This window comes from Lepus europaeus, chromosome 11 (assembly GCF_033115175.1).
Source record: "Lepus europaeus isolate LE1 chromosome 11, mLepTim1.pri, whole genome shotgun sequence".
In the NCBI taxonomy this organism is placed as follows: Eukaryota; Metazoa; Chordata; class Mammalia; order Lagomorpha; family Leporidae; genus Lepus; species Lepus europaeus.
This window is the reverse complement of record NC_084837.1, coordinates 88,048,468-88,073,658: the sequence shown is the minus strand read 5'-3', so window position 1 is coordinate 88,073,658 and position 25,191 is coordinate 88,048,468. Positions and strand designations below refer to the sequence as shown.

General features: G+C 51.3%; 2 protein-coding genes across 2 annotated transcripts; one reads left to right on the top strand and one right to left on the bottom strand.

Annotated features, from left to right (window-relative positions):
• Positions 1 to 5,923: 5,923 nt before the first annotated feature.
• On the bottom strand, positions 5,924 to 23,420 carry LOC133770596 (DIS3-like exonuclease 1). Its single transcript, XM_062206653.1, has 17 exons — positions 23,282 to 23,420; positions 22,393 to 22,543; positions 20,396 to 20,483; positions 18,861 to 19,058; positions 17,051 to 17,227; positions 16,606 to 16,681; positions 15,891 to 16,031; positions 14,676 to 14,845; positions 13,584 to 13,745; positions 11,702 to 11,946; positions 11,162 to 11,254; positions 9,578 to 10,111; positions 8,648 to 8,802; positions 8,386 to 8,561; positions 7,297 to 7,442; positions 6,303 to 6,483; positions 5,924 to 6,214 (listed from the first exon to the last, which is right to left on the bottom strand). The coding sequence occupies exons 1-17, from the start codon at positions 23,418 to 23,420 to the stop codon at positions 5,924 to 5,926; spliced, it is 3,123 nt and encodes a 1,040-aa protein (XP_062062637.1).
• On the top strand, positions 23,419 to 25,082 carry LOC133770595 (mitochondrial import inner membrane translocase subunit TIM14-like). Its single transcript, XM_062206652.1, has 2 exons — positions 23,419 to 23,600; positions 24,758 to 25,082. Exons 1-2 carry the CDS (start codon positions 23,419 to 23,421, stop codon positions 25,080 to 25,082), a joined length of 507 nt encoding a protein of 168 aa, XP_062062636.1.
• The last annotated feature ends 109 nt before the right edge of the window (positions 25,083 to 25,191 follow it).

Genomic DNA, 25,191 nt, shown 5'->3' with positions numbered 1-25,191 from the left:
TTTTCCTTTTTCATTTGTGTCTGCTTTGCCCTCTAAAAGATAATGGCCTACATAAAATTATGACTGTATGCTATACAGAGACACTATGGCCAGAAATTAAAATGTAGAACAAGAAGATGATTTGGATTCTTTAAGCTCTCTTACCGGGCCAAGCATAAAATATTTCTAATCATAACTAAGAACTTTTCCTTTCATGCATATTTTAAACAGTATTTCCATTTGACTAACATGCCTCATTATAAGTGATTTATAAATGTGTCTTTAAATCAAGAATATATCAAGTATATATTTCCACATTCTCTTTATTAAGATTTCTTTATTTATATGTTAGAGTTACATAGAGGCAGAGAGAGAGAGAGAGCGAGTGAGGTTCCATCTGTTGATTCGCTCCCCAAATAGCTACAATAGTCAGAACTGTACCGATCGGAATCCAGGAGGCAGGAGCTTCTTCTGGGTCTCCCAGGTGGGTGCAGGGGCCCAAGGACTTGGGCCATCTTCCACTGATCTCCCAGGCCACAGCAGAGAGCTGGATGGGAAGAGGAGCAGCTGGCGACTTTACCTGCTATACCACAGTGCTGGCCCCTATTCTCACATTCTCATGCCTTACAAATTATTTCTTTGGGTAGACGCCTGCCCCTGACTGAAGACGAGCTCCTTCTGTAACTAGTCTAATACTACAGATGTACTGACGTTTCCTTTTCTACTGCAGATGACGTAGGGGAGAATAATGACCGTGATATAACTGCTGCTGAAATAGATCCCTTGTTTACAAACTCACCTGAAAGTGCGAAGTTAGCCTCGGAATCGAGTGGAAGCCTGACAGAAGAGCAACAACAAAGAATCGAGAGAAATAAGCAGCTGGCCTTGGAGAGAAGGCAGGCCAGGCTGCTGAGCGACGGTCAGTCCTCAGGACACGGTACCTGTCATGCTGAGTGTTATGGGCTCCTATGAATACATCAAGGGCTTGTTAGACATTGTAACTTCTTTACTATCCTCCCAAAGTATCTTTAGGAATCAAAAGTGTGAATGATTGTTCAAGATGCTGGTTGAGATGCCTGCGTCCCACCTCAGAGCTTCTGGGTTCCTTTCCTGGCTGCCTTCCTGCTTACGTGGTCTCTGGGAGGCAATGGTCATGGCTTAAGTAGCTGGGTTCCTGCCACCTTTACAGGAGACATGAATTGAATCCCCTGTTCCTGGCTCACTGTATTCAAACCGCGGCCACACACACACATGGTCTTTCCCAGGGAAGCCTGTGGGTGGTGAACCAGCACACACACACACACACACACACGGTCTTCCCGGGAAGCCTGTGGGTAGCGAACCAGCACACACACACACACACACACACCCGGTCTTCCCGGGAAGCCTGTGGGTGGTGAACCAGCACACACACACACACACACACAGTCTTCCCGGGAAGCCTGTGGGTAGTGAACCAGCACACACACACACACACACACATGGTCTTCCCGGGAAGCCTGTGGGTAGTGAACCAGTACACACACCTATTTATTTGAAAGGCAGAGTTCCAAATAGAGCAGGAGGAGTAGATGGCCAAAAGCCAGAAGCTTCATCCATGTCACCCATGTGGGTGCAGGGGCCCAAGGACTTGGGCCATCTAAACTGCCTTCCCAGGTGCATTAGCAGGGAGCTGGATCAGAAATGGAGCAGTTGGGGCTCCAACTGGTACCCATATTGGATGCCATTGTTGGAGATAGCAGCCTAACCAGTATGCTACAATTATGGCTCCCATGAATAGGTTCTAAAATACTTAATTTATTTTTAAAGATTTATTTATTTATTTAAAAGGCAGAGTTACAGAGAGGCAGAGTGCGAGTGAGCTCTGGGCTGGCACCACGGCTCATTAGGCTAAGCCTCCGCCTGTGGCGCCGGCACCCTGGGTTCTAGTCCCAGTTGGGGCGCCGGATTCTGTCCCAGTTGCTCCTCTTCCAGGCCAGCTCCCTGCTGTGGCCCAGGAGTGCAGTGGAGAATGGCCCAGGGACTTGGGCCCTGCACCCACATGGGAGACCAGGAGGAAGCACCTGGCTCCTGGCTTCGGATTGGCGCAGCGCCGGCTGTAGCGGCCATTTGGGAAGTGAACCAACGGAAGGAAGATCTTTCTGTCTCTCTCACTGTCTAACTCTGCCTGTCAAAAAAAAAAAAAAAAAAAAAAGAGCGCTTCCATTTCCTGGCCCACTCCCCAAATAGCCTCAACTTCCAGAGCTGGGCCAATCTGAAACCAGGAGCCAGGAGCTTCCTCTGGTTCTCCCAAGGTCTTGGGCCATCTTCTCCTGCCTTCCCAAGCCATAGCAGAGAGCTGGATTAGAAGTGGAGCAGTGGCCAGTGCTTAGTGGGTAAAGCCAATGCCTGTGGTGCCAGCATTCCACATGGGAAAGCAGTACAGGATGGCCCAAATCCTTGGGAACCCATGTGGGAAACCTGGAAGAAGCTCCAAGCTCCTGGCTCCTGGCTTCGGATTAGCTCAGCTGTTGTGGCCATTTGGAGAGTAAACCAGCGGATCGAAGATTCTGTCTCCACCTTGCCTCTCTGTAACTCTGCCTTTCAGATAAATAAATAAATCTTTAAAGAAAAAAAAGAGGGGGGGGGGGTTTACAGGATAGGAAGTGGAACAGTTGGGATGTGAACTGGTGCTCCCATATGGGATGCTGGCATTATAGGTGACAATTTAACCCACTGGACCACAATACAGCCCACCCATGACAACTGAGATGAAGGTACAACTATTACTGACAACAATGGCTCTTTTTTTTTTAACCAACATATACCTGAAAATAGATGGTTAAGGATCACTTTCTATTTATAAGATTAACACATACTTACAACAGCCAAGGGTGCACCAGGCCAAAGCTAAGATCCAGGGATTTCCTGCAGTCTCATACGTGGGTTGCAGGAATCCAGGGATTTGTGCCATTGTCTGCTGCCTCCTAGGTGTGGCACAGGAAGTGGGAAGTAGAGGCACTCCATGCAGGCATGCAGTCGTCCCAAGTGGGAGCTTAACCTGCTGTGCCACAGTGCCCACTCTTTAAAGTTGACATGAAATTATCCAATCATTGGTTTTTTGTTTTATTTTATTTGAGAGGCAGAGTTGAATAGTGCTCCCCATCCCCTGGCTCACTTCTGAAACCCACAGGACTAGGCTGGGCCGAAGCCAGAAGCTGGGAACTCAGTCAAGGTCTCCCACATGGGTGGCAGGAAGCTGGAACCAGGAGCCAGAGCTGGGAGTCAAACCTGGCATTCTGATCCAGGTGTCTGAACCATGAGGCCAAGTGCCTGGCCCTCTTTGTGATCTCAGTGGACTTCCTCCATATATGAAGAGGTTTGTATTTCTAAGACAGTGATCAAAATTAGGTTTCTGAAGAGATTTGTGTACATGAGGTGAGACAGAATCATGTAATTAAAATCAGTGATAATGGTTTGGTTTCTCTTTCAGATACGTTAATGGACACACCCAGAACACAGACTGTTGAAGAGGTGAATACTGGGGAGGATCTAGAGGCGGAGGGACGTGGGTCAAGCAAGGCCATTTCCATTTGTCCACAGAACGGTGCCGCAGCCACTTCTGTAAATGAAGAGGAGGAATTAAAGACAGAGGAGACACCAGCGGACCGAGCCTGTGGAGCTTCGTGCACCTAGGGCTGCTGCTGTGGCTGCACGGCCTCTGCCTGTGCCTGTTGAGTCATGGTTCTGCAGGCGCAGGAGGAGTGTGTATCGTCTGTGTGTGGAAATCCTTAGCTGATAAATCGTACGCCTATTCCTGCTAACTTTGTCACATTTCGCTAATTTATTCTCTGTGGCATTGATTTTTGTACAAGTATGACGTCTAAATACAGGATCCCTGGGAAATAAGCAGCAGCCGTTTTGAATGTCTTCAGTAGATTCCGGGATGTGTAATGTGTATTTGCATCTTGAAACAACTGTTGCTGTGGAGTATGTCTATTTTTAAACAGCAAAAACACAAATTCCTATTCTCTTTAGGAACATTTCTTGTTGCTATTTAGTTCTGTAATTTACACTTTCAGTATATACATCTGGTTGACGCTTTACCCAGCCCCAGTGAGTTGAAAATCCAGCTCTAGGTCTGCCCAAGTAATTGGGCCATCTTCTCCTGCTTACCTAGGCACATTAGCCGGGAGCTGGGTCAGAAGTGGAACAGCTGGGACTTGAACCGGCCAGTTTCAATAGCAAGCTTTTAGTTTTTGGGGAGTCATCCACTGGATCACTCCCCAGATGGCCGCCAGGGCCAGGCCAGGCGCATCTTCCCGGTCTCCCACGCAAGTCCACTGCTATCCCAGACCATAGCAGAGCTGGATGGGAAGAGGAGCAGCCTGGACTAGAACCAGGGCCCATATGGGATGCTGGCACCGCAGGTGGAGGATCAACCTACTGTGCCATGGCGCTGGCCCCAGACTGCAGTTCTCACGTCTGCATCCCACATCAGAGCACTGGTTCAAGTCCCAGCAGCTCCACTTCAGATCCAGCTCCCTCTAATGCGCCTGGGAAAGCGGTGAAAGGTGGCCCAAAGACTCGAGCCCCTGCACCTGCGTAGGAGACCCAGGTGGAGTTCCTGGTTCCTGGTTTTAACCTGGCCCAGGACTGGTTGTTGCAGCTGTTTGGGGAATGCTTTCTCTCTGGGTCTCCTGTTTTCAGATGAATTTTTTTTTTATTAAACTTTTATTTAATGAATATAAATTTCCAAAGTATAGCTTATGGGTTACAATGGCTTCCCCCCTCCCATATCTTCCCTCCTGCCCGCAACCCTCCCCTTTCCCACTCCCTTTCCCCTTCCATTCATGTAAAGATTCATTTTCAATTCTCTTTGTATACAGAAGATCAGTTTAGTATATAATAGGTAAAGATTTCAACATTTTGCCCATATAGCAACATAAAGTGAAAAAACTACCATTGGATTACTAATTATAGCATTATATAGCAATGTACAGCACATTAAAGACAGAGATCCTACATAATTTTTTTTAAAATTAATTAATTTTCTATGCCATTTCCATTTTAACACCAGGTTGTTTTTTTCTTTTCATTTCCAATTCTCTTTATATACAGAAGATCACTTCAGTATATAATTAGTAAAGACCTCATCATCAGATGAATTTTTTCAAAAAGAGCAAAACAAAGTCGGGGGGTCGGGGGGGACTCTGTGGCATACTAGTTGAAGCTTCTGCCTGTGGCACTGGCATTCCATATGGGCGTCGGCTCGAGTCCTGACCCGCTTCAGATCCTAAGATGCTAAGTGGCAGAAGATGGCCCAAGTGCTTGGGCCCCTGCCACGCTGTTGGAGATGTGGATGGAGTTCGATTCCTGGGTTGCACCTGGCCCAGCCCCAGCCATTGTGGGCATTTGGGGAGTGAACCAGCAGATGGAAGACCTCTTGGCCTTCCCCCGTCTGTGGCTCTGCCTCAATTAAATGAGTAGATCTTAGATCAGGTCTGCTAGTAGAAGACAAAAGTAGCACTACTTCTAGTGCTCCTACATCAGGGCACTGTCCCATCTGTCCCCTCAAATCAATCTTCAACATGAGACAGTTATAAACGAGAGGAATATCTTCCATCCATTGGAAAACATCTTTAAAGAAATTGTATTCCCAAAGATTGTGCCCTTAGAAGAGGAAGCTGAGGACACATTGTAAGAAATACATTTATTATTTATGGTAAATATGCCCAATCAAGACGTCACATACACTGTGGTTCACAATCTGCTGGGAAGATGAGGGCACACAGAATTCATCACTGTCCCAGGGCATCTTAAGCAGATGCAGCACTTGCTCCATAGCAACAGGAGGTAGCTACACAATTATAACGGTACAATATGTACTACTGTTTATCCTGTACAAATCACAGGATTCGTGCAGTAAATGTAAAATAGTCAATCGTGACTGACACTGAAAGTTTCATAGAATTCCAAGATGGCTCGAAAGGTCCTGGATCGCTCGATTCTTCATCTCTTCCAGGAGAGTGTAGAGGCTCTCTCCCTCTGTCTGCCGAAACTGCCGGTATTCCTCAGGGAGATTTTCTTTGCCGTCTTCGGCACACTGAGTGTTTCCCCCCACTAACTCTCTCGTGGGTGATGGGGAGCTTTGGGGAGTATGCCTTGCCTCTGGGTCCACGGAGGCTTTCTTGCTTATGATTTCCAGGTGTAGGTGATTGGGATGATACGGTGGAACTTGTGCAGATATTTTCACCTGTCACAGGAAGAGGAGAGATGTATTCCCGAATTGCATTCTCTACTTTGCATTGGAAAGGACACACAAGGCACCCGCACAGCCTTACCGTAACGTGCTCGAACATCCGGAAAGCGACGCCTTGCCCGCTGGATGTGACACAGTCTGTCCTCTTGTACCATCGCCTGGGTGCTCCTGGGGCCCAGCTGCCAAGGTTTTCACCATTGGGCCCCAAATGGAGGACACAGCCATCTTTGGTTTTCAGCTGTGCGCTTCCTTTAATCCCATACCTGAATCATTGACAGATAAGACAGTAGTTTTTTACAGCAGATTTTACACTTATCTACACAGTGTTCCTTTTGTAGTGAAAGCAAAACAGGCCGGCGCTGTGCCTCAGCAGGCTAATCCTCCGCTTTGCGGCACCGGCACACCGGGTTCTAGTCTCGGTCAGGGTGCCGGATTCTGTCCCGGTTGCCCCTCTTCCAGGCCGGCTCTCTGCTAGGGCCCGGGGGTGCAGTGGAGGATGGCCCAAGTGCTTGGGCCCTGCACCCGCATGGGAGACCAGGGGAAGCACCTGGCTCCTGCCTTCGGATCAGCGCGGTGCACCAGCCACAGCGGGCTGGCTGCGGCGCCATTGGAGGGTGAACCAACAGCAAAGGAAGACCTGTCTCTCACTGTCCACTCTGCCTGCCAAAAAAAAAAAAAAAAGGCAAAACAAGTGTTTGCCTGCATCCCATATTGGATGTGCTGGTTCGAGTCCCAGGTATTCCACTTCCCTGCTGATGTGCCTGGGGAGGAGGTGAATGATGACTACTGCTCCATACATCAAGCGGCGTTCCAAGATCCTGGCCAACTGTGGCCATTGTGGGTGGGAATGAGTCGATGGAGGATCTACTTCGCATCCGCCATCTTTCAGATAACTCACTGAGTTAGAAGGTGCACTGTTCTCCCATCTCCCACTTTGCCTTTCTATTTAGGCATCCTTACAATATGTGTAGGGAACCTCCAGAAGCAGTGGTTAATAATTTCGTCTGATGTGCTGTGCGTGCTCTCTGCAGCTGAGGCAGGCTTTCTTACTCCCTACTGCAGCAGATGGGACATACCTTGGGATGTAGAGCTGCACAGCGGTGTCCCGGAAGCCATAGATGATCCCGTCGGCGACGCAGCGCTCGTCTCTGTCTGCATCTTTGTCTCGGAAGAAACGGCACTGGAAGAGTTCCATTGCCTGCCTTTGGCACAGTTTCGCAGCCTGTAAGAAGCCACAGGCCCAGGGCCTGGTCAGAGATCCCCTCGGCCGGCGCCACGGCTCACTAGGCTAATCCTCCGCCTTGCGGCGCCGGCACACCGGGTTCTAGTCCCGGTCAGGGCACCGATCCTGTCCCGGTTGTCCCTCTTCCAGGCCAGCTCTCTGCTGTGGCCAGGGAGTGCACTGGAGGATGGCCCAAGTGCTTGGGCCCTGCACCCCATGGGAGACCAGGAGAAGCACCTGGCTCCTGCCATCGGATCAGCGCGGTGCGCCGGCCGCAGCGCGCTACCGCGGCGGCCATTGGAGGGTGAACCAACGGCAAAACGAAGACCTTTCTCTCTGTCTCTCTCTCCCTGTCCACTCTGCCTGTCAAAAAAAAAAAAAAAAAAAAAAAAAAAGAAAAGAAAAGAGATCCCCTCCACAAGGTTACAGCAGACAGCGATTCCCACAGCCACTGCTCTCTGCTGTCCTGGGAACACCCAGGATCGTTGCCGGTGTTCTGTCTGTGCACCTCTAGACCTGGGAAGGCCATTTCCAGGAACTTCTCCAGGCCCCATCATCATGCCAAGTCTAAAACTCGAGTTCTTCCGCGAGAAGCTTCTCTAACCTTTCCTGCTGGGATGGGCTGTGCAGGAACAACCATGTGGATTTTACAGAGCATGGTCCAACAGCAGTGCTGTATCCTCTTGTTCGCGCTGTCCAGAACCTCAGTGGTGAGGTCCTCCTGTCTCTGTGATGTGAACCTTCCCACCTTTTGAGGACGTGTAATTTAGGCTGAAGTCCAAGTCCATGCAACTTTCCCCTCTTACATTTGTGAATGTATTGGGAGCATGGGTCAGATCCTTCTGGACTCACGTGATCCTTTGCTGGACTAACATGGCACTAAAGTTGAGTACCCAGCACAGCTCACCAAGAGGCAATGGCTAAGAATTTAAAAACCTCCTACCCTGTGTCGTTCGTTGATATGATCACACAGCTCTTCGAGGCTTCGTTCACTTAACAAATTCAGCTCCATTTCCGGTTTGTCTCTTGCGATAGCTGCACTCAGTAATCGATGGACTATGATATCGGCATATCTCCTTATTGGTGAGGTAAAGTGAGTATATTTGTCCAGGCCGAGTGCTGTGAAGAGAAACCAAACGATTGAAGATCAGATTTGGAAACAACTTGCTCCAGGCTATGGCAGCCCAGGACCCTTTGTCACTCACCATAATGGTGGAACTCGTGCTCCCTGCAGGAGCCTGTCGAGAAGTAGAGTGCGTTGGACATGGCCAGCGTCGCCATGTTCCGCAGCAGCTTGTTGACTATGGGGTCCGAAACGTCGTGCGCGTTATCCAGGGAAAGCGCCAGGGACCTGTTAGAGCTGACAGAACAGAGGAGCCCGGTTTTACTCCAGGCACGGACAAGGCAATGCGTTCGGAAAAGCCTCCCGTCCCCTCTAAGTAACTTCCTCTGCCAGCAGGGAGACGTGTTTCATTCACGACCACATCTCAGAAGCAGCTCTTCTCTTCTACTACAGCAGCCTAGAGCTCCAGAAGTAATGCTACACTTGAGTGTCCCGAGTTAAGATTGTCCCTGCTGCGGCTGGCACCCCACACGGGTGCTGGTTCGAGTCCTGGCTGCTCTACTTCTGATCCAGCTCTCCGCTGTGGCCTGGGAAAGCAGTGGAGGATGCCATCCATGAGGCAGACCCAGAGAAAGCTCTTGATTGGCTCAGCTCCAGCCATTGCCACCAATTGGGGAATGAACCAGCAGGGGGAAGACCTCTCTGCCTCTGCCTCTCTAACTCTGCCTTCTAAATGTTTTATCGAATTATTGCCCCAGCACAACACCTCCTAAGATGCACAAAGAATCCCGAGTTTGTTAAGTAGGTCTGGGAACAGGCATTGAGGCCCAACAGGCTAAGCCTCCACCTGATACTGGCATCCCAGACGGCTTGTGATCCAGCTCCCTGCTCATGGCCTGGGGAAAGCACTGGCAGATAGCCCGAGTTCTTTGGTCCCTACCCCCATGTGGGAGACCCAGATAAGCTCCTGGCTTTGGATCAAGGCCCAGCTGGGGAGGGAACCCACGGGTGAAGAACCCTTGTAGCTCTGCCTGCTAGCTAGTGACTGTGCAGCCCAGCCTGGCGCTCCTACCTCGTATCAATGTAGAACCCTCCGGCCTGGGCGCTCTGCTTGAGCTCCGAGAAGAGGTTCTGGCGTGGAGGCGGGTGCCGGCGCAGCAGGGCCTGCCTGGGGAAGCTTTCGTAGATTTTCCTGGCCACCCAGTGGTTGGCGAGTATCATACACTCCGCCACCATCCGATGGACTGTACGTTGCTGCCGGGGGACGAGGTCGAGAATGTTCCTCTCGTCATCGAACAGCACACCGATTTCAATGCCGTCCAGATCTAAGGCACCATCGAGACCTCGCTGCGCCCGGAAGTGGCTGGCTATGTCTGCCAACTTTTCAATCGCCCATGTGAGTTCCTGCAGCCTGTCTTCTTTCTCCTTTTTGTCCATATCTTGGAATTCCTTCATGTCATTTGTGATGCCCAAGTTCCCATCGAGGAGCTCCTGAGCTGCTTCGTAGGAGAGTTGGTATGTGGAATGGATAATTGACCTTCCATACCACACACTCTTAATCTCGTAGGTGGTCCTATGCAGTTCCCAGATGACACTCATAGCGTATCTACAAAAGCAGTAACATCAACAATGTCACTATCCACACCTTCACCCCTTGCAGCAAGAGAACTGAACCTTCAATGTGATTTGACTGAAATGACATTTCTACAGGTTTCTGCTCCAACTAGACAGAAATATGAGGCATACCGCCCTGACACTGGTTCATGCCAGATGCCCACAATAACCACAACTGGGGCAGGCATAAAGCCAGGAGCTAGGAAATCCCATCAGGTCTCCAGCACGGGTGGCAGTGGCCATCTTCTGCTGCATCTCCAGGCTCCTTAGCAGGAAGGTGGAATGGAAGTGGAGCAGCCAGGACTGGTGTTGGATGTTGACCCAAGTGCCAGGGCCAGTGCTGTGGCACAGTGGGTGAAAGTACCATGTGGCAGTGTCAAGGATGTAGTTCCAACCCTTCTATCAAGTGGGCAGAGAGAAGCAGACAAGGTATTGTGTGCAAGCCTATGGGAAATGAGGCATCCTGCACTGCTGGTGAGCATGTGCCTGGTGTGATCCCTGAAGGCAATTCGATCCTATTCACACTGAAGCATGGGCTCCAGCTCAGATCCCACCTCCTGAGATTCCCCCCTGGCTTCTGAACATGCAAAATTCAGCGCAGCTTTGCTTGTAATAGGACAATGGGCAAATACCTGACTTTCCAGTTCTTAATGTGGAATTATCTCCAAGACACATGAACTGCTCCATTTAAAAAAACGCTAGGTGTGTAAGAAAGGAGATCATGTGTGTGCAGTATTGTCTCTAGAAAGATTAAAGTCCTGGCTGCTCCGCTTTTGATCCAGCTTCCTGCTAATGAGCTTAGCAAAGTAGCAGATCCTGGCCCAAGTGCTTGGACCCCTGCCATTCACTGTCTAACTCTGCCTTTCAACTAAATCTTCAAAATACAGATAGAGGTACAGATAGAGGGAGAGCAGAGGCAAGCGGTGAGGAGGGACAGGGAGGCTAGGGGAACAAGATCAGGCGTTCGGGTCGGGCACAGACCAGCACAGGGTGGCTGGGGAGGAGAGCACAGTAGAACCAAGGGCTACAGTCGTGAGCTCACCTGTCAACGCCGCGCAGCAAAGAGCACAAATTGGAGCTAAGGACGGAGGGCAGCATGTCATAGCGCCGGTCGGGCAGGTAGTACGTTGTGGCCCTGGAAACACATAGGCAGTGAGACTGTCAGCAGACATAGGCCCGCGGGCTGCAGGGTCCCACAGGGAGGAGACAGCCAGAAATCACTGCCCAGAATCCGACGCCGTTTGCCTCTTCATCAAGTGCTAAAACGATCCCCATGGACCCACTTTGCTCTGACACTGCTCGGGGCACATTCTTCCGGGAAGGCAAACTGACATCAATCTTGCTCGTGGAAGCCAAATTGGAGTGTGATGACCCCATGCGTGACATCAAATAACACATTCCTATGTGACAACTTAGCCCGTGACCCGTTTGTGGGAGACAGGAAAGGCAAGCTGAGCCAGTCACTGAACTCTAGTTGGTGTGTGGGTGTGTGGGGTGGGGGTTCCTGGACGAAACCATCAGCAGGGCACCAACAGATTCATCTGAGAGTCGCAGGCATTCCAAGGCTTGCACACGGCCTTACCTAGCCCTAGCTTCGTTATCCAGGCAAGATTTCGGCTTCACAAAGTGGGTTACATCTGCTATGTGAACGCCCAGCTCCAGGTTGCCGCTGCTCAGAGTGCGCACGGACAGCGCGTCGTCCACATCTTCACACCCTCTTGGGTCAATAGTGAACACGAGATTCGTTTGCCTTAGATCTCTGCGGTCTTGTTCTTCGGGGTCCACGCTCCAAGGCTCCTCTGGGGTGTTCACCGGCAACTCACCCATCTGCAAGAGAGGCCACCTTCTCAGCCATTTGCCTCCTCTGACCCTCAGGGGCTCAGTTCCATTCTGCGTCATCCTGTGCTGGCCTCCGATGGGTCAGGTGCTGTGCCTCCTGCCCTGGAGGCCCTGGGGGTTTGACGGGAGACCTCCCACCAGCCTTGTAAGCAGACTGGAGCCAGCACGAGTAGCAAATTCGAAGAGCGCATGTACCCCTTTCCACAATGATCCACGTTTCAATGTCTTTGGCCTGTTCTGGTCCAACCATGGGGGACAACATCTAAGGCATTGCATGTATTAAAAAATGATGCCAGGGGGGCTGGCACTGTGGCGCAGCAGGTTCACACCCTGGCCTGAAGTGCCGGCATCCCATACGCGTCTTAGCTGCTCTCTTCCTATCCAGCTCTCTGCTCTGCTCTGACAGTCCTTGGGCCCCTGGACCCACGTGGGAGACCCGGAAAAAGTTCCTGACTCCTGGCTTTGAATCGGCACAGCTCCAGCCGTTGTGGCTGTCTGGGGAGTGAACCATCGGATGGAAGACCTCGCTCTCTCTGCCTCTCTTCTCTGTGTAACTGACTTTCAAATAATAAATCTTTAATAAAAAGATGCCAGGGATGATTAAATCAGGACCAACAAGTATGGTCCTTTCTCTCCCTGTCCCTGTCTTGACCATCAGCTTGCAGTGAGTTGAGGCCAACAGGGAAGAGAGAATTCTCGTCCTGTGACCTCTAAACCCACTTTATGGAATCATTTTCTCCAAGAGCTGCCAGACAAGTCAACAAAATAATGGCCAGGAACTACTGTAAAACATGAACATTTGACGACGTAAAGCATTCTCAAATATTTGACGAGGATAGCTCTGGTTCTGCCAAAACGCTCATACTCCTAATGGTGGTGCAAGCTGGGAAACAGTCTGCCAACAAGTAACAAAGCTACTTCAATGTCCCCTTTGACTTGGAAAAGGTAATCCTTAACGTGAGATTACCGCGGGAAGGATTGACCACATCAAAAAAGTAATGTTGCTGTATATGTGAAGTAGCTTTTTTATAATACTGAATAGAAATAACAGGCCAACAGCCAAATGGCTGAGCACACAGGGGCACATCAATATACAGTAGTTTACCATTAACTGTTAAAACCACATAGGCTCTGCCAATATGTAATAATTAAGCAAAAGAAACCTATCAGCGAATAGCACATTCAAGAGAATAGCTATTATCTGTTTCTAATGACGTGGAAGTGATGGAAAAGCCAATGTGTTGTGTTTGTGGGCTTTCCGTTTTCTGGAAAGTCTAGGAAAGCTGCATCACGAGCATTGCTCTCAGACCTAAGGCTCAGACGTACAGGCATCCTGGACTCTGCTCCCTGTTGCTGGGGTTGAATGATGGGTAGAGACAGAGCTCTGCTGGGGATACAACCAGCTCTCCTCGACTTGCCGGATGGACCTATCCTGACCAGGAGACACCGACCTGCCACTTTGAAACATAGCTGTAGGATCTACAGACTTGAGAGCTCCACTGGAAACTGACTTGGGTCTGGTTGAGGGTTTTCTGTGGCTTCCCAGCGAGTCGCTGGAGTCTAGAGATCTTTCCCTGTGTGCATAACGTGTCTGCCATTAGACCAGAGGCCTCCGGGAATCTGACCTGGGCTTCAGAGAAGGGCCGCTCGGAGATGTCGTGCTCCACGAGCAGAGACTTCATTTCCCCTTCCAGGTCTCTACTTGTTCCCAGTGTCCCGACGACGTGTCCGTCCGGATACCTCGAACCCACGTCCCAGGAATCAATGTGGACGACTGCTTTGCAACACTGCAGGAGAAGGTACATAAAGCATTAGCCTCGCCTCCAGGGTTCCGTGGGTTATTGAAAGCATTCGCTAACGAGAGGGTAGAGACAGTTCTATAGAGGGTGGCCAGTCTGCAGGGTGGCGTGTTTGATTCTGGGACTTGCCAGGTGGTATGGAATGGCCTGGCCCAGTGCTTTTGCAGTGGGAGGCCTTTCTTCGGCATCAAATAAGGAGGCTGGAATGTGCCACCTGTGAACAGCCAGCTGGCTCACACTTGCAACACAAGCCGGGAACCCAATGGTGCAGGGTTCAGGGTAAGTTCCGGAACCTAGGTCTCAGATTGTAGGAGGTACTTCGAGTTTCATGTCCTTTTGGGTTGGGGCATCAGTGTCAACAGGACCCTCACTGTCTAGCAGTTTCAGCAAGCCGTTGAAACAGGCCCCTGGGAGCCTGTCACAAGGCTTAGGGTGTCCGAGGGACAATGACCAGGCTAGTGGGCTGCATAGCTGGAGGCAGGTGATGCTGGACAGTGCCTAGTCTCTTGGCGACAACATGTCTTCCCTCCCACCTATATTCCTTCACGGATAATCGATTCTTTGAAGAGCTTCTACATCATCCCTACGAGGCACAGGGCTTGTATTTCTACCTTGCTTGCTGGAAGAAAGCGCGTTCGTGTTGGCCAAGTGCAGCTGTTGGAAGCTTCTCCATTGGTCAGCAGGACAATGTATTCTCTCTGGCTGTCCTACAGAGCGCTTTCTAGGACGTGCTCAAGCCTTCATTGTTAGCCTTAGACCACTTAGTAGATGGCACCTATATATTTAGGATTTAACAGCACCTTGGAATGCCAGATGCCACCCACAATTTATTTGCAAAGGAATTAACAGTGCTTTCTGGCACTGATCCAAAAGCTGGCCACGACAGAAGCAGGGCAGCCATGGCGCAGTGTCCTTTACCTGGTACTTTTCAGCCTGTGTCCTGTGGATCTGAATTCTGGGGATCCTACAGTCCCATGGCACAGCAACGTATTTCTTCGTTTTCCTGCTGTAATACTGTATATCCTCCTTTGATGGAAAGGTTACTATATAATCGCGCTTATGTTTCTGAATAATGCCCACCACATGTCCTGTGGAAAACAAATCACAAGGGTTAGCCAGCTAGCCGTCATCTAACTGTCCCTGTCCCACTTTTCCAAGCACTTAATTCAAGGGAATCTTTGAAGATTTGCCTTCTTAGCAATTTCAAACATGTAGACTTTCTAGAGATGCCCGATTTTTTATTTTTTTTTTTTAAACATGGATAATCTTTTGGTAGCTTTTTTCTATGGGTTCGGAGGTGACATTTGGAATCCTGCTTTTTCTTTTGCCATTACCTCATTGATTTTGGGTTTCAGTATCTTGGAAAATCAAATCATTCTCACCCTTGTTTTATTAAGGAAATAAACTTGTTGGGGCCAGCACTGTGGTATAGCTGGGTGAAGCCACGGCCTGCCAAGCAGGCATCCCACGTGGTTGCCTGTTCATGCCCTGGCTGCTGATTCAGCTCCCTGCTAACGGTCCAGGAAAAGCAGCAGAGGATGACCCAAGTGTTTGGGCCCCTGCAACCCCTGTAAGAGACCTTGATGAGTTCTTGGCATACAAGAACTATTACTTTTCATTGCAAAATAATCAATTACCTATTTAAATATGCTTATTCTATTGAGAGGCAGAGAGAATGAGTTCACATCCACCTGCGAGTTCACTCCCTAAATACCCACAAGGCTAGGAACAAGGCTAGAGGCTACATCAAGGAGCCAGCATCTCACTCCAGGTCTCCTATGCGGGTGGCAGGAACCCTACCTGGGCCATCACCACTGCCTCCCAAGGATTAGAAGGGAGCTGGAATCTGAGCCTATATTGACCCCAGGGATTGCGGTGTGGTATGCAAAAGGGCTGGAGGTGGCAGCTGCTTTGCATAATGACAGAGCACAGGCTGGAATGCAATGAGAACTTGTTTGGGGAAAGCGGTAACCATGTGTCCCATGCTGGTTACCTCGATGCAGCCATTCTGCAGGATGTCCATACATCACAACTGGTCTGCCACTTCCAATGAAATTGCCCTATTCCTGGATTGCTGAGAAATACCCAATTCTGGAAGAAGGCTGGATGCCAGGGTGGCATCCGCTGGCTCACCTGTGGGCATATACTCGCCGGCCTCGTGACCCGTGGCCGTTCTCCTCTTCCAGAGGGATTCAGGGAACAGCTTCACGGCTACCCGGTCTCCGTGGAGCGCGCGGTTCCGGGGATTCATCCCGTTGACTAGGATTTCATAATCTAGTGTTTGGGGCAGCAGAGAAATCACGACGTCAAGGGGGCTTCCACTCCAGGGAGGCCCGAGTCCTCCTGTTCACCGCCTTGCCCTCCGAAGGCAGAGCCACACTTGTGTGCTTCTGCAGGCTGGGGCTGGAGGCCCTGTGCACACGCTCTCCCCAGGGCCGCCTCCTGTCCCTCTTGCTCCTCTTCCCACCCATTCCTGCTCATGCCCTCTCCAGGCTTTTCCTTTCTCCACCCAGAGGTCAGTATGAACCAAGAACTACACTCCATCTCAGGACAGCTCATTTACCTGGCTTTCTCCCCCATTTGCATTCCTTTCGAAAGCTCGGGGAGCTCAGACCACACTGAGGCAGGACAGAGCAATGTTTTTAAACCACAGCCACAGAGCCTTGGATCCAAGCCCAGCTTACTGGTTCTGAGACCTTAAGTTTATAAAAATGAAGTGACAATGTAGGGAACCCTTCTCCACACCCCCTCACTGCTACCATGAGATTGGGGTGTCAGTAACACCTTTGCTTCCTTGTTGTGTGCTATCAAGTCAGGTGGAAATGTAGGTGAGGCTTATATACTGTACCTTCTTCCCTCTGGTCTGTGTCCTGCACGCGGACTAATGCTTCCGTTTTTGTTTGTCTGTTAACACACAATATTCCCTAAAACCAGAAAAAAAATCAATGTGGTAAACAGTTTTTCTGCCCATTTTCCTTCCAAGTGCTATGAACAACAGTCGTCACTAACACCTATCCACGTGGTCAGGAGCCCTGAACAAATCTTATCTCGAAACCAGTGACAGGAGGCATGTACAAAACTGCTTCGGTCTCTGGTCTTGAGGCTCAGGACACCACACAACGGAACGGCATCATTCCAGAGTGGCCGCCAACTGGACAGCCAACATCGAGGGACACGGGCCCAAGGCTGTGTGCACGTCCACTGTCCTGGCTTGCCTGTTCCCATCTGGTTTGCAGCCTCAGGCCGCCAGGAGGGGAAGGAAACAGCTGTTGCCTCTTCATGGCAGCCCTCACCTCCACGTAGCGGCCAGACTGTAGCCCAGCTTCTAGAACGTCCGGGGGGAGATAGTGGTTGTAATTAAGTCCTGAGGCTTCCAAGCGCTCCAGCTTTTCTTCATACAGGGCTTCATCAGTGAAGTCACAGGAGCTGTGGGCAGCCTCCAGATCCGAATAGAACTTTTTCAAATACTCCTGTGTCGTACAAAGGCATGGAGAAACAGGATCAGAACGGAACTGTGTGGTGGCACTATCCAAGCCCCGGCTGGCACTGCCGTCTGCACGGTGAGGACTGACACCAGCAGTCCCCTCCTGAGCCTCCTGCTGCCACTGAGTGGTTTTCTCCCTTCCTGTTAAAGCCCGAGACTCAGAGGAAGCCCAGGGGGTAGGGACCAGGACTTGGCACCTTGAAGGTGCCCAGTGGTAGGGACCAGGACTTGGCACCTTGAAGGTGCCCAGGGGGTACGGAACAGGACTTGGCACCTTGAAGTCTTTCAGATTGCACTTTGTATGGATCTCATGGCTACACACAATGGCCTACAGAGAAGGCAGAGGCAAAAGCTCCTCTTTATATGCTGTGTTAAAGATTGAGGGGCCGGCACCGTGGCTCACTTTGTTAATCCTCCGCCTGCAGTGCCAGCATCTCCTATGGGTGCCAGGTTCTAGTCCCGGTTGCTCCTCTTCCAGTCCAGCTCTCTGCTGTGACCCGGGAGTGCAGTGGAGGATGGCCCAAGTGACTGGGCACCTGCGCATGGGAGACCAGGGGGAAGCACCTGGCTCCTGGCTTCGGATCGGTGCAGCGCTGGCCATAGCGGCCATTTGGGGGGTGAACCAACAGAAGGAAGACCGGTCTCCCTCTAACTCCACCTGTCTAATATTGAAAAAGATTGGAAAGGCAGGGTGACAGGAGCACTCAGAGATCTTGCATCCTCTGGTTCACTTCCCAAATGACCACAGCCAGGGCAGGGCCAGGCCGAATCCAAGAGCCACGAAGAGCAGCCAGGCATTTCCATGTGGGATGCCAGCCCCGCAAGTGGTGGCTTGATCCTCTCCTGGAGTCTTAGCTCACGTCTGTATTGGAATTGAACAGCAAATAGGTTGTCCTCAGTGTCAACACCAGCATTTCCCCCATTCATTTCCGGATCCTGTGGTAACTGCGGTTCTCACTTTGGTCCTTTCAGAAGTTTTGTCTATGCTCACTTCAGTGCCTCCATGCTATGGTCACCGGCCGCTTATCAGCACCAAACTTGTCATTATGGGCCAGCTTGTCTCAGTGCTTCTCCATCTCCAAAGATGCTGGCCTTCCCTTTCAATCAAACTCAACTCTTTTTTTCTGCTCTCTCACCTTGAGGGGGGCACAGTTGGAGATGCTACACACAATGAGAAGTGTTCTAGACTGCTGGACTACAAAGAAAACTAATTCTCACAAAAAGCAAAGAAATGTAATACTTTTGACTCGACTGTCCTCTGCAGGACCAGACATGATATACTGCCACAGAAAAACACCAGTGACACTGCTATTCATATCCAGCACCCCTGGAATTCTCTGGCATGCCAGAACACTTCTTTAGAGCAAGGCCACGAAAATCCCATTGGCAAATCTTTAGGAATACATGCTCCTGGGAACCCTCAGAGAACCTACAATTCAGAGTCCAGCTAGGGTTTCTGTAAATCCACAGCGATCGGAGCGTCTCATTAAGTTTCTACCTAGCAGGATGGAACTGCTTCAAGCTCTACTTTCTCTTTTCTGGGTTGCCAAAGGGATCTAGACTCCGAGGAGCAACACTGGAAGTGAACACACAGCCATGTACACCACAGCCGGAAATACCTTGAACGTCATGACAGATACTCCTTCGCTCTTCACTTTGAATCTCTTTATGGAATCTTCGTCTGCCACAATGACGATGGGCATCTTCTCCCCGCAGTGCTTATAATACCACAAAGCCGCAGCGTAGATAATCCTGGAACAAAGCACACAGGAGCCCTCACACTGCCAGAATTTCACCGATCTGCCATCCTCTGGTCTCTTGAGACCATTCGTGCACTCCTCATCCCAGAAAGCTTTGGGCTTCTATTATTGATAAGCCCCGGGTTCTGAGACACACACAGAGGAACCACAATTTGCATTTCTTCTTTGAGACACCCTGTCTGTCATATTTTAGCACCTTTTAACTGGAGGGCTCGCACACAGCACCCCACACGATGCCTGGGGAAGCCTACAAGATTTACAGGTGAATCTTTGGCTAACAAGACAAGGCTGCAAACAGCTGAAGACCATGATGCAGTCTGAAACGGAACCATCTAAAATGCCCAGAAATCAGCTGCAAAGTACTTGAACTTGAACACAGTTCTCAGACCCAGGCTGTGCTTCCAAGACTGGGTTGTAAGCACAAGAGAGCCCAACGTGGATAAGCACTTCTGTGGTACTCAGGGGTCCCTGTTGAGAGAAATGCTTTTTCCTCTCAGGTCTTGTCCCCTGAGAAAACCTGGGGCTGCAACAGCACCCAGGATGGATCCATTCCTAGGTGCCTTTGCAGAACTGACGTGTTTAAGAGCTAGAGCAGATCAGTCGTGCAAGGAAAAGATGACATGTTCTATACGGTAAGGTTTTTTTTTTTTTTTTTTTTTTTTTTTTTTTTGGTGTGCCTAGCACCTGTACCCTGGGCTCACCTTGATGAGGGGCCACTAGACAGAGTCCACACCGCTTAGGAATGTCCCAGCTTTTGGGAGCAGCGAGCCAAATGCCTCTGCACCGGGGATGACTTCGGAGGCACATTCTGCATGGCATCTCAGGCCACTCCGCAGTGGCAGCTGGGCCTCGTGTCACTCAGCTGGCCATCGTGTCCTAGCGCCATCTCTGGGTATAGCTCCCACCCAGACACTGCCTATCGAAGCGCTTGCGCTGGGCTCTGCTGCTTAGGATGGATCTCAATGAAGCCACCGCACTTTCTCCAAGAGCTTTCAGAATTTTAACCTAGCAGTTTCAGTTCAGTGGGTCTAGCTGGGACTTTAGAACTCATACCCAACACAATGAGATTATCTTATTGGCTTCAAAGCAGGGCCCCTTGTCCCCACACCCATGCCCCAAACATTGCATTATCCTGCAGTTAGGATCTGGGGCAAACTCCCACTGGCTACCTAGATCTTCCTCATCCCGATTTCTAAAATATTTCCATTACATATTCAAATGACATATCTAAACTACCAACATCATGTGTTTTTAGTATCATGGTTCCCCTAAAAAACTCCTGGTCTGTTTCAGATCAGCTTCCAATGAGGCAGCAAGAGATGCCCACATGAAAACCACAGCAGATGACCATACCTTTTCTCCCAATCTTTCTTCAACATTTGCTTTCCCCAAGCATGGTAGCATGAAGCATGGTACTCGTTTGCGAAGAGTACACACTCGCGGCTCGGGTCCTTGAGGAGGCTCCGCAGCTTGTTATAGTACCTGTGCCACGGGGGAGACAAGTCAGTGCACAGCAGGCACGCATCTCCATCTTGCCAACCCACGCCGAGGTCTTTTACAGCAGAAGCCGGGTGGTAGCTTTTGTATGATTTTTCTGCCCAGCTCCACCTGTCCCTTCCAGCAGAGTATAGCCACTTGTATTTTTGTACCTTGGGAAGCATTAACATTTTACTTCTTGCTGGCAGCCCTAGGAAAGGAGAGAGAATCCCAGCCACACTGGCCTGTGCCATAAATCAATGATGAATTCTCACAGGGCCAGTTTCTAAGAAAGTGCTTTTTAATAGTTAAGGTTATATAAAGTCACAGAAAACATCTGCCTATTTTAAAGGGATCAAGGGGTTAGTGCCGTGGTACATGTCCATCTTTGAGAGCTGCTTCAAGACCCGACTGTTCTGCCCCAATCCAGTTCCCTGCTTATGCGGCTTGGGAGGAAGCCAAGTGATGGCTCAAGTCCCTGGGTGCTTTCCACCCCTGTGGGAGACATGGAGCTCCAGCTCTGTCACTTTCAAATAAAGACATCTTAGTACAGAGCAGGTGAAGGCAGTTAGTGCTTGGTGGGTACCTGACATCTTCAGAGCCCAGCCATGCTTTGGCTTCACACCTTCCCGTTAGACCCCAGGCATCTCAAGGTCAGCCCTCCGGAAACTGATGCATCAAAGCTTACCCGGGTACCACAGAGCCACCACCACCCTGCCTGACACTTAGCAAAACACACAACAAAAAACAAAACAGGTTCACTCCCATACATGCAGGCTTCTTGCATCAGCTACCTATCAGCCAGGCAAAACAGATTAATAAATGGCCTGGCACAGTAACAGGACAAGCAGGAAACAGCAAGTCCCTCTGTGGGCGACAGGTGTGGGCTCTCGGTTGTAACTGAAGAGTGCAGCCACCCTAGCTGTATTTTCTAGTCAGTTCAGTGTGCTTGATGGAGCTCAATAACCTGCATGCATGGCAGGTTAGGAGCGTCCCAGCACCTTGAACAGGTCTCCCCAGAACCCAGCAATAGCTTCAGATGGCGGAGGACAAAAAAATTGTATTCGGGCCCAATCACATGCCACGTCTTTTTTAAAAAGGCAGGAGACAAAATGACCTGTCATCTACCAGTTTACCACCTAAATGGTCAAAATGGCCAGGCCTTGCTCAGGCCAAAGAAGTTTCAGCTGGATCTCCCATCCGGGTGCAGGGGCCCCCTCCTGCAGCCTCCCAGGGCTCAAATCAGCAGGAGCCAGACTCAAACCAAGCACTCTGATATGTGAGAACATCCCAAGCAGCAAACACCTGCCCCAACCTTGCTCCTCTCATCTCATCCCTGGAAGTCAACAGGTTTGTAGTAAGAGGGACTAAGACTGTGTGCCCCAAGGCCTCGGAACAGGAGCTCAAGAGGTGCTTACTATGTGCTAAGCCCAGGGTGTCACCTGGAAGCCGCTTTCCTAACTGCTCCTCCCTGGTTTTCACATTCAGTATAAGGGAGACAGGACTAAGCAGTGGAAAAACCAATCCTTTTTCATCAAGTTACTCATTTGGAAATGTTCAAGAGAAAAGACATTTAAATACCCATGCTTTGCCTGTGAATGTCACAGGAATTGGCTTCGAAAGCAATCCTTAATATTAAAAATATTTTAGAAAACAGGTTGAAAAGGCTCGCAGTGTGTTAGCAATGGGAATAGAACAGCACATTGATTTTAGTAGCAGAAATATGACGCCTGGAGCAGCATTTAAACCTGGATATGAGAAAATATCTATATCTGTGTCTGAAGAAAGTCAACTTCACACTCATTTTAAAATATTCTATCTGGCAAAGCCTGTAAACAATCCAGCTAATGCATACTTTTAACAAACTGACCATTATCTTAAGGATCCTTCTCATTTTCACACAATACAAACATACCTCCACCCTCTTTGCGAAGGCAGAGCGTCAGTCACCGTCTGCAACCAAATGACTCCCTTCAATTCGGGCATTTCCAAGATGTCAAAGTAATGGAAAACGGAGCTGTCTGGGACCATGTAATGGGTCACCCCCGCAGGTAAGAGTTTGCCCACTGAAACACAAAGCAGAAGAGAGAGAGCATTGAACCCTCGCCCCTCCCCAGGGGCAAGACAACTTCCGAGAACTGTGTAGATAACGGGACAGGCCCGGGGTCAGCTGCACTGGGCCGCTTCATCGTGTCTCGAAGCGGTCAGAAATGTGGGCTCCGCGGGGTGGGCGGCTGTCCACGTCCGATCGGGCACACCTGCGGACGCCCCGCAAGCTCAGCTCGGAGGGAAGCCCAGGGCCGGCAGGGCGGGCTGCCCGGTGCAAGCCACGAGCCGCGCAGCGCTGTCCGCCCTGGCCCGAGCTGCGTGGAGGGGCCCCGGCTGCGCCCCCCGTGCCCTGCGGGGCGGGGACCGGCGTCGCCGCGGAGAGCCCCGGAGGGGAAGGTCTGGCGCGCACGGCTCCACACCAGCTGCCCGGCACGCGCGCCCGGCCGGGAGGCGGCCTCTCCCCACAGCCGAGTGGGCGGCGCCAGCCTCTGCCGCGCCCCGGCCCGCGCCGGAGCCCGCAGGCCGCCTCAGCCCGTGCGCGGGGCTGGCCGCTCCGGCCCTGGCCGCCGCAGGCCCGCGCCGCCCGCCCAGAGCCCCGGCCGACGAGCGCGCGCCTGGCTCGCAGCGCCGAGCGGTCCGGAGCGCCCGAGCCCGCGCCGCTCCTGCCTCGGAGCCGCGGCCGCGCCTCTCCCGCCGCCCGCCCCGCGCCGCGCGGCCTCCCGGCGCCGCCCGCCCGGCCCCGCAGCGTCTCTGACCATTGCGGCAGCGCTCGGGCTGGGAGCACAGCGCGCTGCTGCAGGGCACGCAGGGCCGCAGGTAGTGTTCTCTCACGACCCGCAGCGGCCAGCGGTAGACGGCGTTCACGGTGACCAGCCGCTCCGTCTTCTCCAGCATGTTGCTCTCGCCCGCTCTCCAGCAGTCCGACGAGCTGGACCCCGAGCCCGCCGTCCCGGCCTCTCCGGAGTGGGTGAGCCGCGGCCGTCTTCCAGCCTCTGTGCCGCTCATCTTGCTGCTGCTGTGGGATCTCGGAGCTCGGGAAGCAAAGTTGTCTAAAAGTTGTCCAGAAGTGATGGGGTAGGTGGAGGGCAGCGCGTTTATAAACGCTTGGGTTGAAAGGGTTAGGGCGACCAGATGGGATTAGCCCGCCTTTGGGATTATTCACACCCATGGGTGTGGATGGGGCTGCTAAAAACGCTGAGTTTCGGGAATAAGTCAGCAGCCCTCCCAGCCCAACGTTGCCCCCTTAAAAAAGGCCGTCTCTGGTCTGACGTGCATGTGTCTTATACTGGCAGAAATTCAAACCATGTGGGTAAGATGGGTAGCAATCCTGAACTTGGAGGCACCGCTGGGCCCTAATTAAACAGCCTTTGCAGCCCCTGGCCGAGCAGTGCTTAGAACTGCCAGGGCCGGGCCCCTGGGGCAGGTTTCCAATCTGAGAACTGAAGCCCCTCCTGAGCTGACACACCCTTGGTGGAGAGGGGGCCCAGTTTGCCTCCAGGCACTCAACCACAGCCTTGGGAAAGCAGCTTGGCCTGCATGGGTCCCTTTTGATCTCACTCCAGGTGGAAGGCGTGGGGCGTTACTATGACCATTTTATAGACTATGATGGGGGTGAAGGCCAGGCTCCCCGGTTATTAGCTGGGGCCATCACCAGGGAATCAGGACAGCTCTACAGGTGATGGCCATGTGTTTAGAGGAATGAAACAGAGGCACTTCACCTGGGGAGGTGACTAGAGGGCACCCGGTGAAGGTGAGTGACGGCAGCTCAACCAGGGGCTGGGACACGCGGCCCCCTCCCCCACCCCGATGCTGCAGTGGGCAGGCCTAGAGGTGCCCACTCACCCACCCACTCAGGGTAGCAAGCTACTTTGCAAGTGTCAGATGGTGTGGACAAGATCCAACATGGAGCTGCATCAAAGAGGCAGGCAGCGCAGAGCCGGCCAGCAGGCCAGAGCACAGGAAAGCCCAGAAGGTGACCAGCACTGCCAGAGGCCCCTTCTCCCTCAGGAGGTCCACGCTGGAGACCCCAGAGGGCGGGGTGTGGCCACAGTTGTCCACCATGTAAAAATGCTTCTGGATTCCACGGGAAGCCTGTGCTTGGGCTGTTTGTGAGTGTAGCTGGCGGCTCCTCGTTTTGGGGTAATGGCGTCTGGTTGGTGGCTGCGGCCCCCAGACTGGGATGTACCGTGCTCCCGGTGCAGGCAGGGGGGCTGAGCCCAAGCCGTGGCCAGTGCAGTAGCGGTCGGATTGACCATTGCTGCTGCAGGATTTGCAGGCCGTTATGTGTTGCAAGCTATGAAGCGTATGGAGCAAGGTCTTCAAAGTCTCCCGAAATCGGCCTTCAGTGGCGGCGATTACAGAGGGGGGTTTGAACCCAAAACGACAAAACGAGCAGCATTAATACCAGGTGTAAGCCCTACTGCCAACAAAGGAAAAATAAGAGATGCACATCGAGGAATTATGCTTTTAAATCACCCAGACAAGGGAGGATCTCCTAATACAGCAGCCAAAATCAGGGAAGCTAAAGATTTACTAGAAGGTCAAGCTAAAACATGAAGTAACTACATGAATTTTCAGTTCATGTTAGCATGGGTATATGAGTACCAACTTTTTATAATAAAATACCTCAGGTACAGTTTTTAAAAATGATTTCGAACAAACTAAC

Excerpts from the sequence above, each read along its gene's own strand:
- LOC133770595 (XM_062206652.1), top strand. The coding sequence starts at position 23,419 with ATGTTGCTCTCGCCCGCTCTCCAGCAGTCCGACGAGCTGGACCCCGAG. Across the intron at positions 23,601-24,757 it reads AGTTGTCCAGAAGTGATGGG|TGCAGTAGCGGTCGGATTGA; the intron begins GTAGGTGGAGGG and ends AGCCGTGGCCAG.
- LOC133770596 (XM_062206653.1), bottom strand. The coding sequence starts at position 23,420 with ATGCTGGAGAAGACGGAGCGGCTGGTCACCGTGAACGCCGTCTACCGC. Across the intron at positions 16,682-17,050 it reads AGTCTGGCCGCTACGTGGAG|GGAATATTGTGTGTTAACAG; the intron begins GTGAGGGCTGCC and ends TTCTGGTTTTAG. Across the intron at positions 14,846-15,890 it reads CGGCGAGTATATGCCCACAG|GACATGTGGTGGGCATTATT; the intron begins GTGAGCCAGCGG and ends TGTTTTCCACAG.